The sequence below is a fragment of the Anser anser genome (assembly GCF_964211835.1).
Source record: "Anser anser genome assembly, chromosome: 1".
In the NCBI taxonomy this organism is placed as follows: domain Eukaryota; kingdom Metazoa; phylum Chordata; class Aves; order Anseriformes; family Anatidae; genus Anser; species Anser anser.
In genome coordinates, this window is record NC_139720.1 from 187,482,877 (window position 1) to 187,508,697 (window position 25,821).

At 38.7% G+C, this 25,821-nt stretch overlaps 2 protein-coding genes across 17 annotated transcripts in view; one reads left to right on the forward strand and one right to left on the reverse strand.

Annotated features, from left to right (window-relative positions):
- The window catches only part of NBEA (neurobeachin), a 520,716-nt gene that overhangs the window by 133,170 nt on the left and 361,725 nt on the right, over positions 1-25,821 (reverse strand). The gene's annotated exons all lie outside the window — the stretch shown is intronic.
- Positions 1-25,821, forward strand: part of MAB21L1 (mab-21 like 1) — a 28,167-nt gene continuing 2,346 nt past the window's right edge. For all 3 annotated transcript variants that reach the window (XM_083802288.1, XM_083802287.1, XM_083802289.1), the window contains exon 1: positions 1-25,715. In XM_083802288.1, the coding sequence (XP_083658414.1) occupies positions 24,071-25,150 (1,080 nt within the window). In that variant the 5' untranslated portion in view covers positions 1-24,070 and the 3' untranslated portion in view covers positions 25,151-25,715. The remainder of the gene's footprint in view (positions 25,716-25,821) is intronic.

The following is a 25,821-nucleotide window of genomic DNA, read 5'->3' on the forward strand; positions in this document are numbered from 1 at the left end:
TTGCCAAAAGCACAACAAGCAATTCAGTGTTAATGCAAAGGTAACACAGGTTTTTATCATGCCGCCAGAACAAGAGCTCTTGTAAATTTATGCTAATATGGCCCTTTTATAGTTTAATAACCTCCTCCATGGCTGGAAAAAGGGGCACATGCACACTCACAAGCACACACATGCACACACCCACACTCGCACACCCTGGTAGTTTAATAATCTGTGTCACAGTGTGGTAGGTAATTTGTAGCTGATCCGCTTGTAATTATTTATTTTAAATCTTTTTACGAATGCTAATCTTATATAGTACAGCGGATCTCCAGTGTGTTAGATACCTAGAAATTGTAAGAAGCAACAGAACTGCTTCTATTTCTAATCGTAGGTATCAACCACAAATAGTTCCCAGGACATGAATTCCCTATTTCTCAACAAAATAATTACAATTATTTTTTTTCTCTTCCTTTTCTGGAAGGCTATGGCTGCTGATTCAGTTTGCTTTCCTCATCAGGAGATCAGCAGCTCTACAAACGAGCCATTTTCCCTGATCCAGGGTGGCATTCCAGAGGGACCTTGGCGATCCTGCATGCATGCCAAATCTGACAACACATGACAAGCCGGTCGGCGTGCAGTAATTTGACTAATTATACCGGATTAGAGCATATTAATGCAAGCTGTTTTCTCCAGAGTTAATGACCTGCTGACTGGGTTCTGTAAGGCCCCACTAGGTCTACAGACAGCTAAAAAACAAAACCCTGCTTTCTAAGCCCTCGTCATTTCGCATCAGCAAATGAGTATATCAAACTACTGAGCAGCAAAATTCAAGCGACATTTTCTGTGCTACAAACCCATGCAGCTTTCCCTAACTTTCCACCTCAAGGGTTTCTTTGATATAAAATTAAAATCCACTTTTTTTTTTTTTTTTTTTTTTTAATTTTCTTCCTACAAAGCTCAGAGTCCAAAAAAGGAAGAGATTTCTTTCTACATTTTTCCATGGACTTTTATTAATGAACACAGGGGAGAAAAAAAAATAACTTACAGTCACTCTAATGCTGCCATGTGAATCCATCATTGTGTTAAGAGTCTCTGTTTTATCTCAGATAAATCGGTATTATAAACAACTTTATGAAGTGATGCTTTCAAATTGAATGTGGTGTTTTTTTTTCAGGAGATTGTACCACTTGTGATGATTATTTGGGTATTGCTTTTTTTTTTTTTTTTTGCCTACCCTTTTTCCAATTGCATAACTTTTTCATAAAGGGATTGGTTATTGTTTTGAAATATTTTAAGTGAATAAAAAACAGTCAGATTTGAATTGGGTGGTTTTAAAAATAATTTAATTTAAAATTTTGTCTTGTTTAAAATGCAGGTTGTTAAGAACACAATCATTTTGACAAATATAGAACTATTGGGTTGAAATTAATTTTTTTCCCTCAAGAGCTATACATAACCTTTAGCAATGGGATGAAGGCTTTGCATGTAGCTGTATATATGCAATGTAGTTTCTCATATTCTGAAATATAAAACCAGGTTTTTCCTTTAATGATTTTAATGCATACATTACTGAATTATCTTACTATTTTAGCACTTAAATTGTCTATTAAGAATCATAAAATAAATTCACATGTGGAACTCTCCACATGCACAGACTTATGTCTTCTTACTTAGAGCTTAGAATATTGCAATATGCCACTGAATAGTAAAAATATTCCCATTTAGCATAGGACAACAATTATTTTTTTCCTTCTTTTTCTAATGTCATTTATTTTAATGCATGCACGCACTACTTGCTGCAATAACTAGAAATATAAAATCAAATTCCTGGTACGTTCTTCTTGAAATATACGCGAAGGCAGGCAACTAAATCGCAGCTCAGATGCACTGAGCATATATTTACAATGTAAATGTATCTCTGATGTAAAATATAATCAATAAATTTATTGCAGGGAAAAGGTTAGAGTTTCTATTAGTACTATATCTATTTAATCCATTATAATTCCGCATGTAAATCTCATATCCCATAAAGGACTAATTACCACATCCAGTATGTAAGTTCTACACAGAGAACCACGCCCACATGTGTATGTAGCGTAACACAAATGGAATTTAAATTTGCTTTACCATAAATGAGATCAGAAACATACTCAACTAGCCCATAAGGTCTTGGAGGCAAATAAAACTTGGTGCAATCCACTATCAGATTAGTTATGCTTTGTATTTTGTAAGCCAGAAGAAAATTAGGCTATTTATGACGTGCTTTCAAAAATCATTCTTTGCTTTCTCTGAGTAAAAGAAGAGGGTTTGAGGAATGTTAGTATTGCTGTAAAAAGTCTTGGAAGACTACTTCACTCAGGGAATTGGTAATGGGCTAGAGAACTTGACTGTAATTTACTAGACTATATACAACAATTGAACCAAATCCTGGTCTTGCCTTAATTACCCTAAGACCTCTCCTTTGCCATTACTCAGAAGAGACTGAAAATTATAACCCTCAGACTGCTGTTTGATAATCGATGGAAAAGGAGATGTCCATGGCAAGCTGAAATGCGGTTATCAGGCATTCACAACAAAAAGGCACCACCACACTGTCATTCCTGTTGGCACTCTCAGCAGAGGACTGGAGGAGTGAATGGGTCTGAAGGCTACAAAGCTGTCACCCCTAAGGGGGATCCTTCAGGTCATGGGTGAAACATATCAGGAGGGCAGTGTGGGAAAGCCAGAACTGTTGCTGCTCATGCATAAATAAAGGACTTTGGTCTTCAGGGCTGTCAATCCAGCATCTTTCAAGAGAACTAAATTCGTTATACACAAAAAGTGTAGATATCCTTCTAAAAGAAATAAAGCAGGCACCTGATCCTCCTATGGATAACTATGTAATTGATTTTATACTACAGTTGCTTTGACTGTAAAAATAGGTTTTCTAAATGGTTTTGTACGTTAAAAATAAGAAAACAAAACACAAAAGAAACAAGATATATGGTAACATTGTTACAAAAAAAATCCAAATAACTTCATCTTTGAATATAGATAGAACTTATGTTTTACACCAACACATACACAGAACAACATATAAATTTTAAAATGAGAAAAACATCTATGTAATGCTAAATAGTAGCAAAATTTTACACTCTTGACATTGATAATCTCAAAGTTTAGGTTAGTGGCCTTAGAAGTGTCACTACTTTTAAGAATTTGTGCAGTACAGATTTACTGTAATTGAGAAGAATTATTTATTTTCTGACGTTATGTAAGTTCTGGATGTGTTTTATCTAAAATTCCAACCTTCGTAGCTGACAGAAATTTTGGGGCTTTACTTGAGCAGCCTGATTACCATTCACACCTTCAGATCTCTGTGACACCAGCACAAAACTGTGACTGGATGATCTCCCAGAAACTTACACAGATGCATAAATCATGCTGTTGTCTCTTCTGTTATGGCTATATGAATCCTGGTAGAGAGGGCAGAATGTTTATGACACTGAGGTCTGCTCTGATAACTTCCACACAGCTCAAAGGTTGTATCTAATTTACATTAAAATGTCCATATGTATATTTACGAAAAGTCCTACTGAAATACAGAAATGGAATATTTTTCCTATCATTGTATATCATAGGTAAATATTAAATAAATGTTGGTAAAGGTCAACAAATGCTTGCTAGCAGTAAACCCACTTTTTCTTCAACCTGTAAATTATGGTACTGCAACTGTGAAATCCATTTTTTTTTCTTGCAGACCACCTATACTCCACAGCCTACAAAGTGAAAAAAACTTACAATAAGGGGGACTTTTACTCCAGAAGGTATTCACTAGCTTCATTTTGAAGAAATAGTAATGCACTTTTCAGTCCATCAATCACAAAACATCAGACTATAAACTAGATTTTGTTGCAGTAGTTGTTTCATAACAAGTGCAGCTCTTCATTTCAGTTTGTTACAATTCTGTAAAGGGCATCTCTTTCCAAGCTGCGGGATCCTGAAGTTATAAAATGAAATGCCTTTCTGAAGGTAGCCAGGTTAAAAGAACATAAACTGGTGTGTATAGAATATATACACTTAATGTTCAGTTGGGATGACAGTATGTTACAAGTCAGTGACAGAAGTTTTCTTTAATATAAAAATGTCTGTTGAAGCTCTATTTTACCTGGGCATGGCAAACAGTACCAGAAATAAATGCTTCTATAGTTAAGTTACTGGGTTCTCTTTGAACTAAAGAAATAGAGTAATAAAGAAACAAAATCTGTGACATTCAGAATCTCATATTATTGTGATCCTCCTGGATATGTAGAACTCAGAACAGCCTGAACATCTTCAAACAGGTTTATATCATACAATTTACATTTACTTCATTCATCTGTGATACTAATTTATGCAAAAGCCTTAAAATTGAGTTAACTAGGAAAAACACACACTCATACACGAAAAGCAACCATTTGTTCCTATTATAACTCTGTTGTTTCAGTGTTGGCAGTAGTATTTGGGGGAGGGGGGGAAATGTCACAGGAGACATCCATTATGAAAAAAATGGATAGTAAAGATTTTTATTTCACAAGTCACTGCATACTGCAATCCAAATAAAAATACATTCTTATTTTGATAAAGAAATTGACAGAACAAGTTTTAAATAATTTCTTGTTACTTCCATCAGACACATTATATTAATATTTCACTGAGAGCTGAGCATTTAAAAAATGCAATTATTTATGGGTGTCCAAAGCCCTAAAGCCAGCTATTCCTGTCTAAATGTAAACAAAGATCTGATTGACTACAAACACAGACTACATTAAACTCAATCACCATTTATTATGCACAGTTTACTCTTGAAGCTATATTCTCATCAAACTAAATTCAAGAGACAGGTCAAAACTTTTTTTTTTTTTTAAAATCATGTTTAAAGTGGCATTTCCTAAAATGTAAATTCAATGAACATTAATATATGTGGAGTTTTTGATCTGGCTTAAGTATTATCTAATAATGATGGTACTAAATAAAAATCACTAGAAAGCTATAGCATCTGCAAGACAACAAAAAAGGCTTACAGCAGAGACTCCATGAAACATTTAGCTGGTATTTTCCACACACACTGATCCAGTGAAAAAGGGTAAGCTGTAAAAATGTGCTTCTGAGAGTTTCAAACCATATTGTACAGAAGTCACATCAAATTAATACTGAGGACCATTTAGAGCTTTTATTCTGAAAAGCTTTTGAAAAGGGATTAAACTATGAAAACTCGCATGATACTAAAGTACCTATTAATGGGTTTAGGGGGGGAGGAACAATGAAAGTGTTATTTTTAGATAAATCATTACTTTGTATGTAGCAGCACAAAGCATTTGCTAAGGAGACACTGCAACAGTTCTCTAGCAATATCCCACACATCTAAACACTGATTAGCAGGAGAATTTTTCATGTCATTAAGAACAATCTTACACAGAAAAGAGGGTCTTATGGTTTTCTCTTTAATTTTCAACAATTTCTATAAATAATTCATTAGAAAAAATGTGCTCATGGTCAAAAATTGCATAAGTAAAACAGGAGCCATTTTTAGAATACTGTTATTGTAGAAAATACTAGTGAATGTTTGTAGTCTTCCATACACACACCAGATTTCCAAAAGCCTGCTAAACAAACTACTTGTATAAAAAAAAATCACACTGTACAACACATTTAACATGCAGAAAAAAATATGTTTTCAAAAAATAACAGAAAACAGTATGAGTATTGAGAACAAGGAACTGGGGTAGTTGTCATCTCATCAAAAATAATGAATGCTCAAGAGATTTCTAACTTCATCTCTTCCCAGTCATTTGTCCAATAACAATAGGCTACCAGGAGAGAAAAGAGGACGCTCTTAGACGCTCATAGAGCACGCTCTTCTTCCTCAGCTCTAGCTAGCACCTGTAACCTCCAAACGACTATGTACCAGCTGAAATCGACATGACGACAGCCCCAAAAGACAACTGGAAATGTTGTTCCTAGCCTGCTGTGCCTCCATTCAGCTATGGGATACACCACATGGTGGATGACAGCTTTGTGTCTGCCCCATCTTGCAGCCTCCCCTCCTCCCTCGACACACAGTCATGCACACACAAAACAGTCTTATGGCTAATGATGCAAACATGAAGTGTAAAGTCTCCTTAATTTGACCCTTGTTAAACTCCTAATTGGATTGAGGCGGTCTCAGAGTGGAAAGCAACCCTGGATTATTCAAGAAAGCTTTTACAAAATGAAGACCAAATTACAAAAGGCTTCCACTCTGGCTGCAGGACACCACAAAGAACAGGCAATGAATTGCAGCTGTCACTTAAGTTAAAAATCTAATCAATTGCCTTTTTTTAAACAGGTAACTTTTCGAACAGTTTCTTCATTGTGATACTCTTCGGAGTGCGCTTGACCCAAATTTAATAAGCTGCTATTAAAGCAGAAGAGCAGCTGTAGAGCAAACACTGTAGAATGATACTGTGCATTCAGGGTCTTAATGATTTTAAAATGACTACAACCATCGCTTCATTCAAGAGGAACAAAGCTCAGGGCTCTTTGCTCAACAATGTCTTAACACAAACTGTCTGAACAGACAGCATTCATTTGTCCTTCATGAACCCAAAAGGTCAGCTGCATTGCTGAGAACATCTCAACAGTTTAATTGTGTTTCTCCTGTAGGAAGACTGAGAGGAGAAACTTGGGGATTCCTTGTGTATGAAAACTAGCCTTTTTTTTTTTCCCTTTTTTTTTTTTTCCCCAAGAAAATATACAGCTTAAGTACAGAGACAAGGGGTGCATGATATGCAGACAGGTGTAAAACATGAAGTAATTATAGAAGCTCAAATTAGTTCCTAGGCCTGAGGCAAAAAAAAGAGAACAGTGCCTTGACAAAAGGGAATAGCAAATAAGGATAGCAAACAAAAAATGGCTTGAATGTGTAAATTAGCAAGAAAAATGAGACAGAAAAGCAGCTTTACTCTACTATTATTCACCACATGAGAACAGAGCAGCTGAACATGATCAAGAGGGCTTTGGAGGAGAGAGGCAGGCATCAACACCGAAACGAAGCCAAAGAGTGGCAGCTCCGCACTTTCTAGTCAGTCACTCATTATGTGGTGAAGTGCTCTTGAGAAGTGCCTCTTATACTTGACCTATCATATTACTTCTTCTGTAAACACATAATCCCTGCTTGTTAGGTGGTGTCAACACTAGCATTCATTCACTGTGGTAGTCCTTTTGTGTATAGACACTTTAGAAGTGCTGCCAAAACCAAAGAATTGACACCATAATAAAACAATTTGAATTTCAACCAGGTAAAAAGATCCTATGCGTTCCTGTAAAATGTAGTATGCAGAGCATTACATCCAGTTTTCCTTATGTGAGACAAAGCTGCTTTCTTTATAACTATTTTATTTGAGAGTCTTTTTAGCCAGGATAGCGACCGTCTAATAATTAACATCAATAAGTGAACAGGTTTAATAACAGGAATTATGTCCACTGCAATTTCTTTGCTTCATGGATATAAAGAGTTTACATGTTTTTTTTAACTGCAAGCCAGCTAAGTAGAACAACCCGAACAAAACAAATTGTGCTTGTGCAAAACTGCCTCCTAAATGCAACATGTTATTGCTATGAAGATTGTATATAAGCCATAAAACTGGTCAGCTTTTATGCCAGAATTTCATGCAGTCCCACAGATATTTTATAATTCAGTCTTTCTGTTGACTCACACCTGATTGCTGTAATTAGATATTTACAGCTTCAATTCAATGATTATGATGTTTCTGTTAAAGACACAAATTCAATCTTAAGAACACTTTTTTTTTCTTTTTCTTTTTAATCAGTTCAGAAGTATAAATAATTGATTCTGTGTTTTTAAGCTAACAGAGATATTCCAGGCAGAATATCATTTGAACATTTATGAAATGCTCTGCACTCTTTTGCAGGCTATGACTGAAAAGATGAATCATTCTTTCATTCAGCACTCGACAAATATGATGAGCTTTCTGATGTATCATGGAATCTGAATGAAAAATCAAAACTAGAATGGTAGCGTTTGGTTAAAATGTCACATTTTACAAATATGACCTCAAAGGTATCCAAAAAGAAGACTCAGATATGTAGCACCCCACCTCTCGATACTGACGAGCTATCTTAGCATTGGGTACATAAAAAGGAGCTAGAAGTAACATTACAGGCCTAATATTGCAACAAGGTAATGTGATGCATCAGTGCAGCCATACCTAAAAAATAACATATGATCGTGTTACACTGATGTCATCATCCTCTTGCTCCCCGTTGCCAAGATTTTTTGTTGGGCTTTCTTGGAAGGGAAATTGAGTCTACATTCCTATTCACAAGTGAATTTTGCAGCTGAATTTTTTGTGTTCAAGCAGTGAACTGTGCATTTCTGGGAAACCTTGACAACAACGCTACTGTTGGGTTCAGTTAGCCTGCTTAGCAGGCAACGACAAGCAGTTTGCCTACTATTTGGTCTTCAACTCATCCACTTGGGAGCAAGGATGGTGAAATGTTCCTATCTGTACTAGCCATTGCATCTCATTCAAACACCTTTGATCAAATTCTCAGCAGCCTCAACCAACCTGAACACACGAATGGAAATCTAATGCTCACACCTCTAACCTTTGCCTTTCAGCTGTTGCTTCTCTAACCCTTCAAGTGAACTTATTTTATATGTTCCTAAAAATAAAGAAATAAAAATACAGAAATAAAAATCATGTCGACAAGCTTCCTACATAATAGAGCAGCACACATTTTTTATTACCATCTTTTTATCTTTTCCTCTACCTATTCTATTTTTTTCATAATTTCTTGCTTTTGCCAAAATAAGACTGTAAAATGATGTCAGAATCACATAATTTTTATTTCTCTAAGGCAACATGGAAATGTGTCTCACTGTATAAATATTAAACAAGATCAGTAGCAAATAATGTAGGCTTGTGAATGAAGGCCTTGTAAGTCCCATGTTTGGTAACATTAACTTAAGAACATAGAGTACCATGCAATACAAGCAAATTCAGCAGTTTGTGCATCCAAAAAGACCTCATTCTGTCATTAGAAATTAATTTAGAAGGTAAGAAAATATTGGCCAAGGTGTCAATATAATTACCTACTCTTTTAAAGACTTGGCATGAACTTCATTATACTTGTTCCCTCTCAATTCCTGGATTCTCTCTGTTGTCTCACTCTTCTCAAGCATATCCTGTTTCCCATCCTAATAAAGCTTTCCCTTACTGTATAGATTGCATAAGCTTCTGGACAGGTTAACCTCTAGGTCAGTAAAGGATGCTGAAAAGGCTGGTTTTTTCACTGCCTGGGGCTCTGGAGAGCTGCTCTTGGAGAGCTACCTTATTTGCTTTCACAAAGCAATGACTTCTGCCCACAAAAGCAGCAGTTACAGTCAGGCTGGCTCGGTTCAAGTACAGTCAAGAGTAAGCCTGGAAAATGTTGACACTTGTAAGCATGATTCACAACCTGAGTCATGATGTGGGACAACTGTGCTTAGATGCACTGGTAGAGACTCATGGAAGTGGGATTTCCTGTTTAGTATGGTATTTATCTTTATATGAAGCAAACCCTACCTGCTTACACTTTAATTCAAACTTCTTTAAGCAAAGATCTTCCTGTCCTCTGATTTTCCTCTTTGATTCTATACATTGTTTTTTTATTCCTCTCCCTTCAATGAAATAAATTTTACCAGAAGTTTTCAGAGTAATTATTCCTGCAAAATTCTAATGGTTTTCATTTCAAATTCATTCTCTTTGATATATTTGCCCTAATCCCCATTCTATCCAGTGATTTTTTTTTTTCTCACACAAACACAATGTATTTTGGTTATCTTCTTGTTTATGTTATATTTCTCCTATTCCATAAAGCTATATAAACTTAAATTGATATTAAAATTGGATTTTAATTGAATCACTATCTTTTTGCCTTCACAACTGATCATCACGATACTACAGGGTCAGTGTGAGGTTGGAGTTCAAATTCCTTGTGCATTTGCTAAACTCAAACATACCAATTGTTGCTTCTTAAGCAGTCCAACATGTCCACTCTATGACTGATCTGCACATATGGAATATGGCAAAAGGTCTTCAGTCAACACTTTTTTAAAACTTCTAGTAAACAGACAGTCCAACTGGGCAGCCTGCCTCCCCCCCCCCCCCCCCCCCGAATCTGGTAGACCACCAGGAAAAATGGAAGGGCATGACAACAAAGAGGAAAGTCTACCACTAACACCAGTGAGCTCAACAAAGAATTTATTGCCCAACAAGCAACTCAACTTCTTGGTTTCAATTTCTGCTAAATGATTATCAATGCAGTACTCTTGAGTGGCTGACTAAAATGAGAAATGAGTTCATGCAACTAAAGTTTGGTCAGCGCAAAAGAATGACATATAAGTTTCACTGATGTAATTAGCATCATCATTTTTAGATTGTGCTTGATTTGGACCATTAATCTTAAATATTTTATGAAAGGTTTAAAAATGATATATAACAGATGTACTCTGACTAACCATGAGCAGATTACCCAGAAAACAACTACACCTGACAAGTGCAATATTTTAACAGCACAAAAACACATTTCCAGCAAACCATTCTTTAAACGTGTAACAATCTTTCTTCAAAGAAAACAACTGTTCATTCTTAGGCATTTTTTAGTTTATCAGCCATTGTAGTTTGTCATGCTCCTTTAACACAGAACAAGCAAACCAGCACCACCACCACCAACAAAACAGAAAACCTTACAAAATGTGCAAAATTCTGGGTTTCATCTGTGAAATTAATTCTATCTAGGGATTTCAATGATAAGTATGTGTTGCCAGTTTAGCAAACCTCTTGTAACACAGCCTACTTTACTCCATGCAACTGGTATGGAAGGTATGTAAGTAGGTAATATAGGTGTTAAATGTTATCAAAAGTTAAAACTTATCACAACTGTATTGCCAGTGAACCTCAAACCAGGTCAGATTTCATACTGCCATAAATCATCATGTACAAATTGTCCTTAAAGCACATATTTATGGCAGGAATCAAGAACAAAGCATAAAGCTAAACATGCCCCTCACCACAGTTTGAGAACAAATTCTGTTTATTTAAAACAACTTAAGCGTAACTGCTACATTATGATACAATTGTTCTCAGCAAAACAGTCAGTTTTTCAAAGTGTATATTTCTCTATACACATTCAATACAAACAGCTTTTCTCCAGCACTCTTACCTTCTGATAGTTATCATCTTGGGTTTATAGCACTGCCCTACAAGTTCCTTCTAGGAACTCTACAAGTTCCTTTGGGCTCCGCACAAATTCAGAAGTAGGAATGAAGTCACCGGCAGACCTTCTGTCCACTTTTATCTTCATGAGACAAAAACTGAGTAGAATTTTTGTTTTGTTTTCATTTCTTTCCCGGTGAAAATACTGATTTTGAAAAATGGTATTGATACTGCAAACTTCACCGTGGGGATAGGTTAGGCTAGAGGCAAACTTAAGGTCTGCTGGTGACCACTTCTTCTGGCTTAACATACTAACTCAGGAATGCTATCTTCTATGATTTACTTCTGTGAACTACAGATACCTTCTCACCCACCATGTTGTGATTGTTGTCCTGCACAAACCTCAGGTGGTTTTCACAAAACCAGACGAAAACAATAATTCATTCTCAGTAAAACTATTTTTCTACTCATGCAGCCAGTAAGAAGGATGTGAACTGTATTTTCTAAGCAGTTGTTTTCCATCCTTATATAATGCTTTTTGTAAAATGTGTGCCAATCATTCAGAGGTATAATTGTTAATCTTTTTTTTTTTCTTTTTCCCTATGAAGGTAAATTTTGTTTAAGCACTGAAAAAAGATGAAAAAGTCCTTCAAGTCTGGATGCAGAGTTAGAAGACAAAGATGGGAGAAGCAGATGTAACTGAAGACAGATGTAATTGAAGACTATTATTACTGAACACCAATGTTGAGATAATTGTAAAAACAACAATTCTGCTTGGATATCTGTGATTCCAGCAGGTGAAGTGACAAACTGTGCAGCTCCTATGCACCCCATTGCTTTGTGACTTCAGAGTTATGTTAGCATCTTGGAAAAAAAGATTTTAAAAACCATCCTGGCAAACAAATGCATGAGCACTTCTTGAAGAGATGACAAGTCCCACTAATGTCAGTGGATTTACTTGCTTTAGAGACTCACTCAAGACAAATTACAGTGAGAATGTACATCTAATGTTAAATAAAGGTTGATACCCAAGCTTCAGTACTGATTTATTTTTTTCATTGCTTCCTACCTGCAAAGTTATAAGGTATATTCTTCCCAACTTTTAAACCTATCTTCCCACAAAATATCACTTGCTATCAGAACTTAACTTGCAGAATTAAAATCTGCAAATAATTTTTGCTGAAAGCTATAAAGGAAACCTAACCTTAACTGTTGAGGTTAGCAACAAAAAACAAATGTGAGCAATTTAATAGCTGTACATCTAAGCGGCTTACTGCAAGTCTGGGAAGAGTTAATAACTAAATAAGGACCATACTAAAGTCAATATCCCTAAAGTTACAGATCCCATTTTTAATTTCTATTCCTCCCTATGTTTTTAAACAGATGTACCAAGCTAATATCTTTGTAATTAGTCTGTGGTACACTGAATAGCAAATTATTTCAGTTTTCTCAGATTGACTCAATACCACATGCTCCCATACATGTCCAAAGTGGAATGCACAATATAACCATTTTACAGAAGTCTCAGGAATCAGACAGCAGCAGAATAAATCACTCTGTGAACAAGCTGTGTACCAGGCTTCATTAGTTATAATTACCCCCAAAATATGCTCAGCAGAATGCACCCGTGTCATCTGGGAGTGACACACAATAGAGTGGGCAACTTATAAACTCCTCCAAGCACAGAAAGAGTCCATAAAACAACTGGCTTGTGCATTTGGATTCATGTGATAACACCTCCTATTGCATAAGCCACCAGATGACACAGATGGGGCAAATCCAAACAAGGAACATTTCTTTTGTATAGGCATTGGACTTCATTTGATGCCTATTCAACTAACAAGCTAGGAAACCTGACTATGAAACACTAGATCTTTGTCCTTTTTATTTCCCAGATTGTGCTACACTTGCTCGAAATAATGAAACGTAGTTTTAAATACTTCAAACATAATGTCCTAAGAAAAACAAAACAAAACAGGAATGTTAAATTTAACATACTTATGCATAGGCAGAAACAAACACTCATCCCCAAACTTTAAAGGGAAACATTTTGAACATATGTTAAACAGCATCTCCAATTCATACATCATAGTATGAAAAGAAGTAAATACTGGTAGAAGTTCTTTGAGAACACATATCAGCAGATTTTTTTTGCTGTAGAAAAGAATATTAATTAATCCTATATTCACATATTAGATCACCTTTCCTTTAATGATTATTACAGAACCAACCACATTACAGTTAATGCAACATAGATCTCAACTTCATTATGTACTCTTTTTTTTTTTTTCTGCCTCCTGTACTTTCTGCCAATCATAACAACTATTTTCTATCTGGGACATTCCAATCTCATACCAAATGCACTTTTCCCCCTCCTATTCTTATTATTTACTTTCTTGTATCCATAATTCATTCAATTTCCGGTCTTCTTGTTAAATGCTTTTTCACCTTATTTTTGTAATTTTTTATTATTGTCCACTGCTACAGAGATTTGATCATGTGAAAATCTTGAAGGTAAATCCTTGTTTATTGAAACTAACTTATGCTTTACTCAGAGGGAAGGTGATATTCATATACAGTTAACCATACAGACTGATTTAACAGCAAATATAACGTGCAAGTTAAACTTGCTCATATATGTCAGTAATTTAATACAAACATGGGAATTTGTATTGTCTGGAGGTTAACATATAAGCCAGTGCATACACACACACATTGACATGAATTCTCATGTATTTATTTACTTGCATATTCAAACGTGTAAGCACATACAAATACACCCACATATACTCAAAGAACTCCCTACACCTTTAGGTGGCATACACAGTGTTTAAGCTCAGTTACTTTTTCAATGTGCTATTAAAGAACCACGTAATGTCCCCATGCCTGTTAGCTTCTTCCAAGACAGCCCAGAACATAAGTCCAAAACTCTGATTTAAATTAGTAACTTAACTACATGACACTGAGTGGCATTGAGTTCTGTGAAACTGCTCATATCTATAAGCTAAATAATTGATTATTTTTATACACTGGACTCTAGCTGTGTTCACGGATTTAGAACATGAAATGTCACATATAGAACTGAGCATAGCTATGATAGGTAAGTTCAATTAAGGTCTCTTATAAACAGCATCAGGTAACCTGTGATCAGTCACATCCGTGCATCAGCAATACTGCATGGATGCAAGCAAGGACAGAATTTGTCCCAGTTTGGCCCCATTTCCGTGTAGTGCAACCAAGAGGTCAGTTTTCAGTATTCACACAGTCAACACTGGCCAAATCCATACAGTGTTCACAGGCAGAGTGGCAGCATTTCCTGTTTTTAATACATCAGAGAACCACAAACAATTGGTGAATATGAGCTGCTAGGGTATTATTTGAAGTTACTGCCTTCTCCTCATTTTCTACTTTTTTTTAAAGAAACAGATATTGAAACTATCCCAGCTAATAATTTCATTCTGACACTCGAGTTTAAAAGGTTAAGTTACTATCTGAAGAAAGGTAATCTGGCTGCCTTTCATAGCAGCCTGCAAGCTCTGCAATCTGCATAGAGAGGGGCATTTGTCATCATTAGCTGAGCAGTGACAGCTGGCACCTAGGGTGTCCCAGATTCAAGAAGTGGCAAAGGCGCTCTTTTACCTTAAGTTGCCATTAAGTATAGCATGCTTCATAAGGAGCAATATTTTCTTTTTGCTATACAGCATGAAATAACAGCAGTGAATGCATCTGTGTTTACTTCAGCATGGAGAATGAGCTGATATACAATTAGCAGTTGTCTTTAGACAACAAGACACTAGGTTTATATTACAAACAAATATCCAATTTATGTAACTTGAAAATAATGACGATTGTGTCAATATTAGTGCAGTATATTTTCTTCAAAGATATTCCAGACTGATTGACTCATAAACTTTAAGGACATGAAAAATTGTGAATAAAACACACTTTTTAACTAGAGGTATGGTACTGTCACTTCAAGCCAGGAAGGCCTAATTACTTAAAACAGACAGGTTATTAGCTACAGGGAAAAGAAAAAAAAATAGTACTACATTGGAATACAAGTTAATGCAGTACATTACTGCTTTGAAAGAATACCTGATGGAGCACTATTTTAACAGCAGCATTAGAAACTTAAAGCATATCCTTATTCTTATTCATTTAACAGTTTCCCACAATATTTTTTTCAAAACAGTTCCATGAGGTTTTGCAAACGTATAAATATTTAAGAGTGTATTTAATGAACGCAATGTGTAAAAGCCTATGAAAGAAGTTGGTTTCATACCAGCATCAATTATTCAATTTATGAAAGACAGAAGAAATGGTTTATAAACATTAAAAGACCCTGATTTGGTTATTTTTATAGAAACAAAATACAAAGCTAAAAACTAATACGGTTTGACATTTAAAAAAAAAAAGGAAATTTAAAAAATAAGAAAAAAAAATCTCACTTCTCCACAGTCTCTCAAATTTGGAAACATAATCCATAATGCTAGATTTTGCATTATTATGTAAACTAGTTTTTCACAAATAAAACTAATTTTTGTGTTAATGTAAAATCTATGCAAATACATGCAGTCATTTATCAGGAAAGCTGACAAGCATTCCATATTGGAGAGGGAAAATGAAACTGCCTCAAGAATAGAGGCAATTAATTATTTCTGTATTTTCTCTTCCTCTGTCTTGAGGCACAAAAGTTATCCATCCAGTTAAAACAGCAAATGAAATAAAGAGATTTTTTTTTATTTAAACACATATGGCTTTTGCCTGCAATACTGATCACCACAAGGTCTACAGATGCCCGTGGCTAAATTGTACACTGGCAGATGCACACAGGGGAAAACTGTGTTAATGCAGCGTGGTGAACAAAACAAATGAAGAACTGAATTTCGGGGGGGGGGGGGGAAGAAGGGACTTCTTTCACCCCATCGAAATACGCAGTTTGCCTATCAAGAATGGATTAAGTTAGTAATAAATCTAACCTGAAAAGTTTTTTCTTCATCTACTACATAAAAAAAAAGCTAAATAGGATGTGTAGAAGAAATCATCAACAAAGGTCCACACAATTTTGTAAGGTACAGATTACAAATAATGGGTTTGCCAAGATAAATGGTTATATTATTTCATCTTTACAATTAAGGACTAATAATACATAATGAATGTACTGACTGAATATAATGAGAAAACTATTGTCCAACATACTTGCCATCATTTTTTTACTTCTTAAAGAACCAATCTGTTGAAATATAGCCGAAAACTGCAAGCGTTATGGCGCAACCTAGCATATGCGATATACTCCTGTGTAACTCAGAGTGCTAGTAAGAGTTCTGCATATGCTAACGGTTTCCTTTTATAAGCTTATTTTCAAAACTGAAGCTAAATATAGCCCTTTGTACCCAGAAATAATTTGCAGAAGAAAAAAACAACAAAAACAAAATAATGGAGATGGTAAAACTTTCACTGAAATAAGACAGAATCATTTAGGTTGCAGTAACTTCTCTCTTAATAGGCCTGTACACATGGCATAACTTTAAAATTACCACAGTAATGGCCAAACAAAAAGTAGGAAGGAAAATATTTACAATCTATTTTTGACAAGGACACATCACACAACAGAAGTAAATTTACCTCATTAAAACCAGTACTTCTAGGAAAATAAATAAATAATAAAGTCCTGGAAGTTTCCTTTAGTGTTATGAAATAATTATTCCAAATCACTTGAAACTGTAAATAAAGAAGGTTTAAAAAATGTTAAATAATAAAGATATCTTCTTTACCTCATCCAAAACTAAGGAGACTTCATTAACATTGTTAACATTGTCACCACCCTACCAGATACACCAAATTTTTTTTCATCTTTTCAATGGTACTAGTGTATTATAAACTATAACATGCTCAAATGGCAAAATCTATTTCTATTATTAAGAGAAATTGACAGCAATACTGCTGTAAGATAAACACAGATATTTACATAAGCAGCTAGTATTTCTCTATCAACAAATGTATTGGAAATTTACAAAATTACAAGACTATGTCACTTCTATAGTCGTTGCCATTTCAATGATACTGTCATTATGCCACAAAGCACCCATTTCTGTATACTTTATCCTAGAGCTATGGTGAAAAAATTATAGAAAAAAGTAGGAAGAACGGTAGGTGACCTAAGTTAAATTTTCATACCCACGTAAGAAGAGAACCAGAGTGATTTGCTGCTCTTAATAAGAGACGTGATTCACCCTCAGACAAAAAGTTTACACTCTGCAATGACAATATTCCACCAGTTAAGAAAAAGTGTTCAGAGCGGTGGTGGGAACATCGATTCATTTTAAAGGCCAGAAGGTTTTAGGATCAAGCTTTTCCTGAAAAGATCTCTCCCTTTCTTCCTTAAATAAGTTGGTTGACATGTTTATATTATAGTTACAACTAACATATATTTTAGGAACAATGAATAAGTGTTTTTTAGCAAGTGGGTTGCTTATATTTAAGACTGTTAAAAGATCCTGAACCTTTTGGGAGTTCTAGAAATAGTCCTGAATATATGAAAGTAAGTACACGAGAAGTACAGTTTTGAGATTTTGAAATCATAGTCTTTCCCTCATTTCTATGAATAAACTTATCCTCCTTGTAAAAGCTTTAGAGCAGATTAGGAAAAGTATTTTTGTGAGAGCATCCTGTTAAATACAAAAAAACAAAAACAAAACAAAACAGCACTGTCCTTTCTCAGGAAGTTAAATCAACACTATCATCGCTAAAACACAATGAAATTAAGTGGGAAGTCCTGCTTGACAGAAGAGTAGATGCTCAGGCCAAAAATATATTTTCCTTATTATACTTACCAACACATGCATTTGATATTTTAAATATTGTGAAGGTACGCCATATTCATACTAGTCATAAATTATAACCTCCAAGCGTTATCCTGCTTCGGCCCCAATCCTGCAAATAACAGATCGTGGACTTAACCAACTGTTAGGCTAAAGAAGCCACTGACCTCATCAGAACCAGCCAACTGTTTAGCTAACCATGTGTGTGTTGGCAGGATCAGGGCCTTCATAAGGTTCAATGAAACGTATTAATCACTCATGACCAACTCACTCAACTCCTCCCTTCACCCTTATTTTGAAAGAAAATATCTGAAAGCTGTACACTACATTAAAAAATAGAAGTCTGCATTAAAATATGCGAGGCATGTCTTTTTATAGCTAAGTTGAGATAAAGTGAGTTACATAGGTGATTTACCATACCCATGCTATTGTAAGGGGAGAGAACAGGTTTAGTTCTGACTACGAGGGGCTAAATGTATATTATATGTAGCATGAAAACCAGCAATAAACACACAACATGACAAAATGTATATGAAAAATGGTGCTTGATAATAGCTGTATGTAGGTTAGCACTCAAAGATGTCAAGCAATGTGTTTTCTGCTGATTTCAGCAGCTCTGGCAACTACCTACAAGAGTGCGTAGTTGAGTTTGCCTGTCGATACGAAACCAGCTTACATAAAAAAACCAGTCGTAGAAGTATATCTGTTCAAGACATACCACCCCTACATTTCGGCTGGATTAATAAGATGTTGGGTTACTCAAAAAAACACACAAACAAGCTGAGTGATGTCATAATTTATATAATGATACATTTCAAATGCTACCACACTTTAGTTTCGACTTGCATGCATTTTCTATGGTCTAGTACTCCTTCAGACAACATATTGCAGGGATAGAAGTTACCAAGGGGAAAGGTTAGCTTAGAGATGAAGCCTTAGGAAGCTGATCATCCAATGCATACAGCTTTATTTTCAAGGTCAATGTTGAATATTTTCAGTCATTTAATCATATACAGCATGAAACAGTAATGAGAGTTCTGCAGTGTTGGATGACCCGCTACAGATGTAGTAGATTAAAAGGCGCTAATCCCCACTGATTCCATACTCCTCTCAGTTCAGCAGAAAAGAGCATTCTCAAAGCAGATCTCTCTCTCTTTTTTCTTTTCTTTTTTTTTTTATATATATATATATATATATTAAAAAAAGGCAATGTTAGACTCCCTAAATGAAATGCTGTACTTTAAGGAATGTCTGGCTTTGGAGAAGCTGATGTAGAAGTGAACCAAATGAATAATTCAATGCATTTTTTCTTGCTTGGATGTTTCTGCGGTTCTAGCTAAAATCACAATTTGCAGTTGTGCAAGCTCTATGTTTACTTTTGAGATGTAACTTTTTAAAGACAACAAATCAATTACTGGTTTTTCCTTTAACAGATCGCAGATTAAAAGAATTTAAAGCATTAACAGTTCGGCCGTATGACCTAGAATGACAAAGTCCAAAACTAATACAAACTCTTTTCATGTTTTTATTTTTAATGGGAAGAGAATACATATACATGCTAAGTTTAACACTAACGAATGCTAATTGTCTCCTGCAAAAAGGAGCTATATCACGTTTTCTTAAAATAGTAAAAAACATCTGCAGAAAACTACAGATAACTGAAGGAAAATATTTGCGTGCATAATTCTACATAAATTTATATCGCAAAATCTAAGTCCTGGAGCATATAACATCACTAAAATAAAGCTTTTGCAAACACTCTAGCAACTTACTTTTAAGCTTTCTATTTCATTGTTCCTAAGTTTGAAAGTGTAGTCAAAAAGTAAAATGCAAATAGGAATACAAACACTTGTAAGTACCGTCAACCTCTATCACAAAAAATGATGTTGCGTATTTTATATAAAGTGACATTTAAAGCAAACTCTCCACAAATATCTGTCTTTAGTTTTCCTACTTGGAAAAAAAAAAAAAAAGTAAATTTATTGTTGCTGGCAGGATGATATGGATGAAATAACCAGGATGAATTAAGGGGGGGAAGGGGAGAATGAGGATCCAAGAAATCAGATACATTCAATGAGCCTTCAAACTCACTTCAGCAGTAGGGATAAATAATTTAATCAACTCAGCTTCATTTTTTCCTAGCTCCCTAGTGCAATAGACAGATATTAAAAAATAAAACTTTAAAATTCATGAGCAGTTGTGTGTGGAAGAACTATCACTACATAATAAGAAATATAAAGTGATATCAATGTAAGCACTTTGGGTGTATATGCATCAGCATGTGGATTTTAACTCATGCTTTTCACCATATGAAAATAAATTATTGGTGAAATGTATAAAAGCGACTTTTTTTTTTTTTTTAAATTTATATTTTGGTGGTGTGGGCGACTACCTGCAGTCATACATTTTCAACACTATTTGGCTTTCTGGCTAATAAGAACACTGCATGACAAGGCATTGTAGTTAGAAAGATTTGAAATAACAAGTAGAGTTCAACAAATGCAGCTATAGTACTCTAATTAGGGGAAAATATCTAGAAAACAGTAATTTGGTAAAAGTCACCAATATCATAAGGTACTATTATCATGACAAACGATCAATCATCATTTTAATTAGGTGATTTTAATCTCAATTTACCAGAACAACTCAATCCATATAAAAATAAAACTCAGTGGTGAAAAGGTGTTCCTTCCTTTTATAATTTATTAAGGACACGTTAATAACTACAAAGAAAAAGTAACTGTGCTAAGTGGTCAGACGCCTGGAATATATTCATATTTTATATGTTGTAAAGTCAGATATATCATCATTTTCAGAATCCAAAGCAAACCACCGACTTTGTGTCATTTGAAACGATCAGGTCACCTTAACAGTTACATTTCAGTGGTTGACTGGTGTCAGGCATGCCTAAATCCACATATTTTCAAGCTATCAAGTGTTTATTTTTGTGTGTGTGAAATGAAATGATGTAGTGAAATTGATCGTAACCTTTAGTGGCAAACATAACCCAGCCAAGGCTAAGCCTGATAGGCACAACAGTTCCCACAGCCGCCGAGATACAATACATATAACCTGCATTATTTGACACGGGGGGTTAATCTTAACGTTATATAGGGACGGCTGTGATTTGGCAGAGAAGAAGTAATTTTAATTTCGATTAATTTTCCTACATTACGAAAGTTCAGCTTCCTGGCGGTTAAAAGGGGCGAGATATCGCCTCTTGCCTTTAGAAACTGGATTTCCTGAGCGAAAACCCACCGGGTGAAACCAAACAAAACCTTCCCCGAAACATTTCCATCTTCAACGTGCAGCTGAAGGCTCCACTCGCACTTCGGAGTTTGGGACTGCGTGTCATCCCACAGGAAACGGCTGCTCCCCTTGGCGGAGATGGGGGGAGCGAGCCAAACCCCTTTTGTCCGTCCGCCTCAACTTTCGTTTTTTACGCGGCGGCGGTGCGCGACCTCGCAGGGAAAGGAGCTCGGCCTGATTTACACCGCCAAAAAGCCGCCCCCCCGGCCAGAAAGGGACGGAGGGGTCGCGCCGGGGGGTCCCCCTGCCCCGGGACCCTCCCGCTTTGCCCCTTCCCATTCCTCCTCCGCTCCCCTCCGTGCCCCCTGCCCGGCCAAGCCCTCTGCGGGCAGGGCGCTCCCGGTACCGCCGCGGCCCCGGGGGGCGGGCAGGGAGGGGGGTCGGCCCCGGACCGACCTCAGCCCCAGCCCCGGGGGTAGTGGGGCGGGATCCTTCCCCTCCCCGCCCGCCGCCGGGGTGTCCCGGCCGCCCCCTGAAGCCGGAGGGGACCTCACGGGTGCCTGCGCGGCACGGGGGGGAGCTGCCCCGCGGAGTCCATGAGGACTGGGGGGGGTCCCGGACCCCGGGAAGGAGCTGGGGCCGGGGGGAGCCACTTGTGCCCCGCCGGGCAGCCGCCCCTACTTGTCAAAAAAGCTCCCCGCAAAAAGCTGGGGGGAAAACCGGCCCCGTTTTGGCCCCAAACAGACGGGGAGCGGCCGCCCCGCCGCCGGCGGGCCGAGGGGAGGGAAGGCTTCTCCGGGACGAGCTGTCACCTGCAGGTTTTCGGCGAGGAGCCCCGAGCCGGTCCTAGCCTTGTTTTTACTAATGGTCAGAAAAATGATTCCCGCATCGGCTTCCTCCTAGGAAGCGACAAGGGGGATCGCCCGCAGAAACGCCAAGAGCGAGGGAGGCGAGCGCAAAGTCAGAAATTCTCCGCTGTATGCAAGAAAGTTGGTCGCCTTAATGCGGTGAATAAATGTCGTGAGATGTTCCTTGCCTTATGACCTCTCCTTAGCGACACATACGTCTGTGACAGTCACTTTAAGAATTAATAATTGGGCAGCAGCTTAAAGATTCCTTAAAGACAAGCGATGAAAAGCTTGGGTGTATTTTTTTTCTTTTATATATATATATATATGTATGTGTATATATATATATATAATTTAGGGTTTTCTTAGAGTGAAGCTCGGTAGAAGAGTTTGCCACTCGGTCTTATGTGCAAATAAAGGTCCCGATTGCTACCACTTAAGGTACCGAAGGAGAAATTTGCTAATTACGCATCACGCGCACGAAACCCAAGGTGTCAGATGAGCAGCATGCCAGCACGTTTGCAGTCGCTAGCATCCCTCCCGTGAGCGCATTTACTAAACGCAGCTTGCTAGCAGAGCCCGCTGTACAATGAGCCGTCCAGGTTTGAAATTAATAGGTGCTCCTGGTGCCACCACGTCTCCAACAGCAGCCGAACACCCAGCCTTCGCCACACGTCGGAGCGCTACGCGGAGCACGGGAACGAAGCTAGGAGCTGGCGGAGGAGATTTACCCTTCGGATCTGCTACTTGCTTTCTGGAGGGAGCGTGAAAAAGACCTGACAGCCCCGTTTAGCGATCGATTCTCCCCTCCAGAAGGTAGGAAGACAAAAAGCAAGGCGAGACACAATGCACAAACGCCTGAAACCTCCAGATCGCTTCGACCCCGCCAGAAGGTCCGCCGAAAACGCCCCCAGATCGCGGACTTTGGCGGCACACTTTTATTCCGAAGGGCACTACACTGCCGTGCATCTGCCGCCTCGCTCCCCGGCCGCTTCGGGAGAGCCAAAACTTCCCGCTGGCAGTCACGGACCGCTCTCGGGATGCGAGGAGGGCGGCTCTAAACGAACTTACGGGCGGGCTCCGGCCGGGACCGGGGGCCCTGGCTGTCTGGCCGCCCCCTGGGGAGCAGCCACCCGCACCTGCGGGCGCGACGCCGCCGTCGGGGGACCCGCTGGGAACGGAGCTGCGCAGGGTCCTTTGGAAACGTCCCTGCCCTTGGGGTTACACCGGGAGGAGAGTGGTGTCCCTCGATTTCCCGGCGCTTTTCTGCCGGGAACCGGCTACCTTTGTATATGTGCGTGTGCGTATACATATCTATCTCCTAGAGAGGGATTAATTAGCCGGGTTTGAGCTGAAAGAGGCTGCAGTGACGAGCCCAGTGGCGATTGGCCGCCCGCCTGCCTGGCCCTGCCTTTATAATTTCCACACGAGTGCATCTGGGCTCTTATACAAACCAACAGCCAGCTTCTTCTGACATATACACACACACACACGCGGCACTTTTTCCACCATCTGATTAACCGCCCTGCACACACACAGTGATTACTACGGGAAAACATAAATAAATACGAAGAGGTTTTATTATTTTGACTACTGGAAGCCTCGCTGTGTCTCAGTGCAACTTTTGTTTTTATTGCTGCCGGGGAAGGTGCAGCTCTCGATGCTTTCCTCTCACTCACGGACCCTTTAAAAAAAGGGGGAGGAAAAATATCGCCCCCTCCAGTCCCCCGCCCGCCCCCCCCGCCACACACACTTCGAGACGGCTGATCTAAAAAAGCAGGAAGAGAGCATCTGAGGAGCAGCAGCCACAGCGCATTTTGAAAAACATTTGTTACGTTTCAGAGTGCAGCAGCCTGTTTCTCCTCTGAAGTTGGCTCCAGCCTTAGCAGCCGCATTGGATCCCACAGCCTACTGCGAGACTCCGGTGTACAATCCGGATCTCTGCCCCAACATGATCGCGGCCCAGGCCAAGCTGGTGTATCATCTGAATAAATACTACAACGAGAAATGCCAAGCCAGGAAAGCTGCCATCGCCAAGACGATCCGCGAAGTCTGCAAAGTGGTGTCGGACGTGCTGAAGGAGGTGGAGGTGCAGGAGCCTCGCTTCATCAGCTCCCTGAACGAGATGGACAATCGCTACGAGGGCTTGGAAGTCATCTCCCCCACGGAGTTCGAAGTCGTGCTCTATCTGAACCAGATGGGGGTCTTCAACTTCGTGGACGACGGCTCCTTGCCGGGCTGCGCTGTGTTAAAGTTGAGCGACGGGCGCAAGAGGAGCATGTCCCTCTGGGTGGAGTTCATCACGGCGTCTGGCTACCTCTCCGCTCGCAAAATCCGCTCCAGATTTCAGACTCTGGTGGCTCAAGCCGTGGATAAGTGCAGTTACAGAGACGTGGTAAAGATGGTGGCGGACACCAGCGAGGTGAAGCTGCGGATCAGGGATAGGTACGTGGTGCAGATCACGCCGGCGTTCAAGTGCACGGGGATCTGGCCGCGGAGCGCTGCCCACTGGCCGCTTCCCCACATCCCCTGGCCGGGACCCAACCGGGTGGCGGAGGTCAAGGCCGAAGGGTTCAACCTCTTGTCCAAGGAGTGCCACTCGCTGGCCGGCAAGCAGAGCTCGGCCGAGAGCGATGCCTGGGTGCTGCAGTTCGCCGAAGCCGAGAACAGACTGCAGATGGGCGGCTGCAGGAAGAAATGCCTCTCCATCCTCAAAACCTTGCGGGACCGCCACCTGGAGCTGCCGGGCCAGCCCCTGAATAATTATCACATGAAGACTCTGGTTTCATACGAATGCGAAAAGCACCCCCGAGAGTCGGACTGGGACGAGTCGTGCTTGGGCGATCGGCTCAACGGGATTTTACTGCAGCTCATCTCCTGCCTCCAGTGCAGGCGGTGCCCGCATTACTTCTTGCCCAACTTAGACCTCTTTCAGGGCAAACCTCACTCGGCCCTGGAAAACGCGGCCAAACAGACGTGGCGATTGGCTAGGGAGATACTGACCAACCCGAAAAGTTTGGAGAAACTTTAGGGGGGTAACTGTAGAGCGGGCCTGCCCGATAAAGCGGCTGATATCCTGATGAAGTTTAAGCTTCCTGTTCGAAAAGTCAGATGTTTCCACTTGACAATGCAACTCATATTCTCTTTTAAAAAGGAATATAGCTTAGGCTCTTCACCGAGAAACGCAAATAAAAACAGCAAGTATCATGCCTCTTATCTGCACCACAGTTTTGCGGTTTCCCGCGGGGGGGAAAAAAAATGAAAAGAAAAAAAAAAGGAAAAAAAAAAAGCGTCTTATCCGGAAAGCAAAATTGGCTGTAATTTAACTTGATTGTGACCACTCTGCCTAGGAACGGTACCAACGGATTATAACAAACCCCGTATTTTTCTGTAATCCCTCTGTGAGTAAAAGCTATTTGGATATGCCACCTGAACAAACCCCAGTGTACCTTTTAATTTGTATCAAATATTGTGATCTCACATTGTCTTTGAAATTGTGGATGTTGGTGTTTTGTGATTTGGTGAACAGAAGTTAAATTGCCATTTTGGATACTTCAAGGACATTTTCTGCTAAAGAGAAGATACCATTTAAAAAGGTAGATTTTATCATGGTACTTTTGTTAATTGTCTTTTGAAGTGTCTGAACTTAACAAGTTTACATTTTTTCGTTTCATATATATTGCTTGTTCTATTTCTAACATT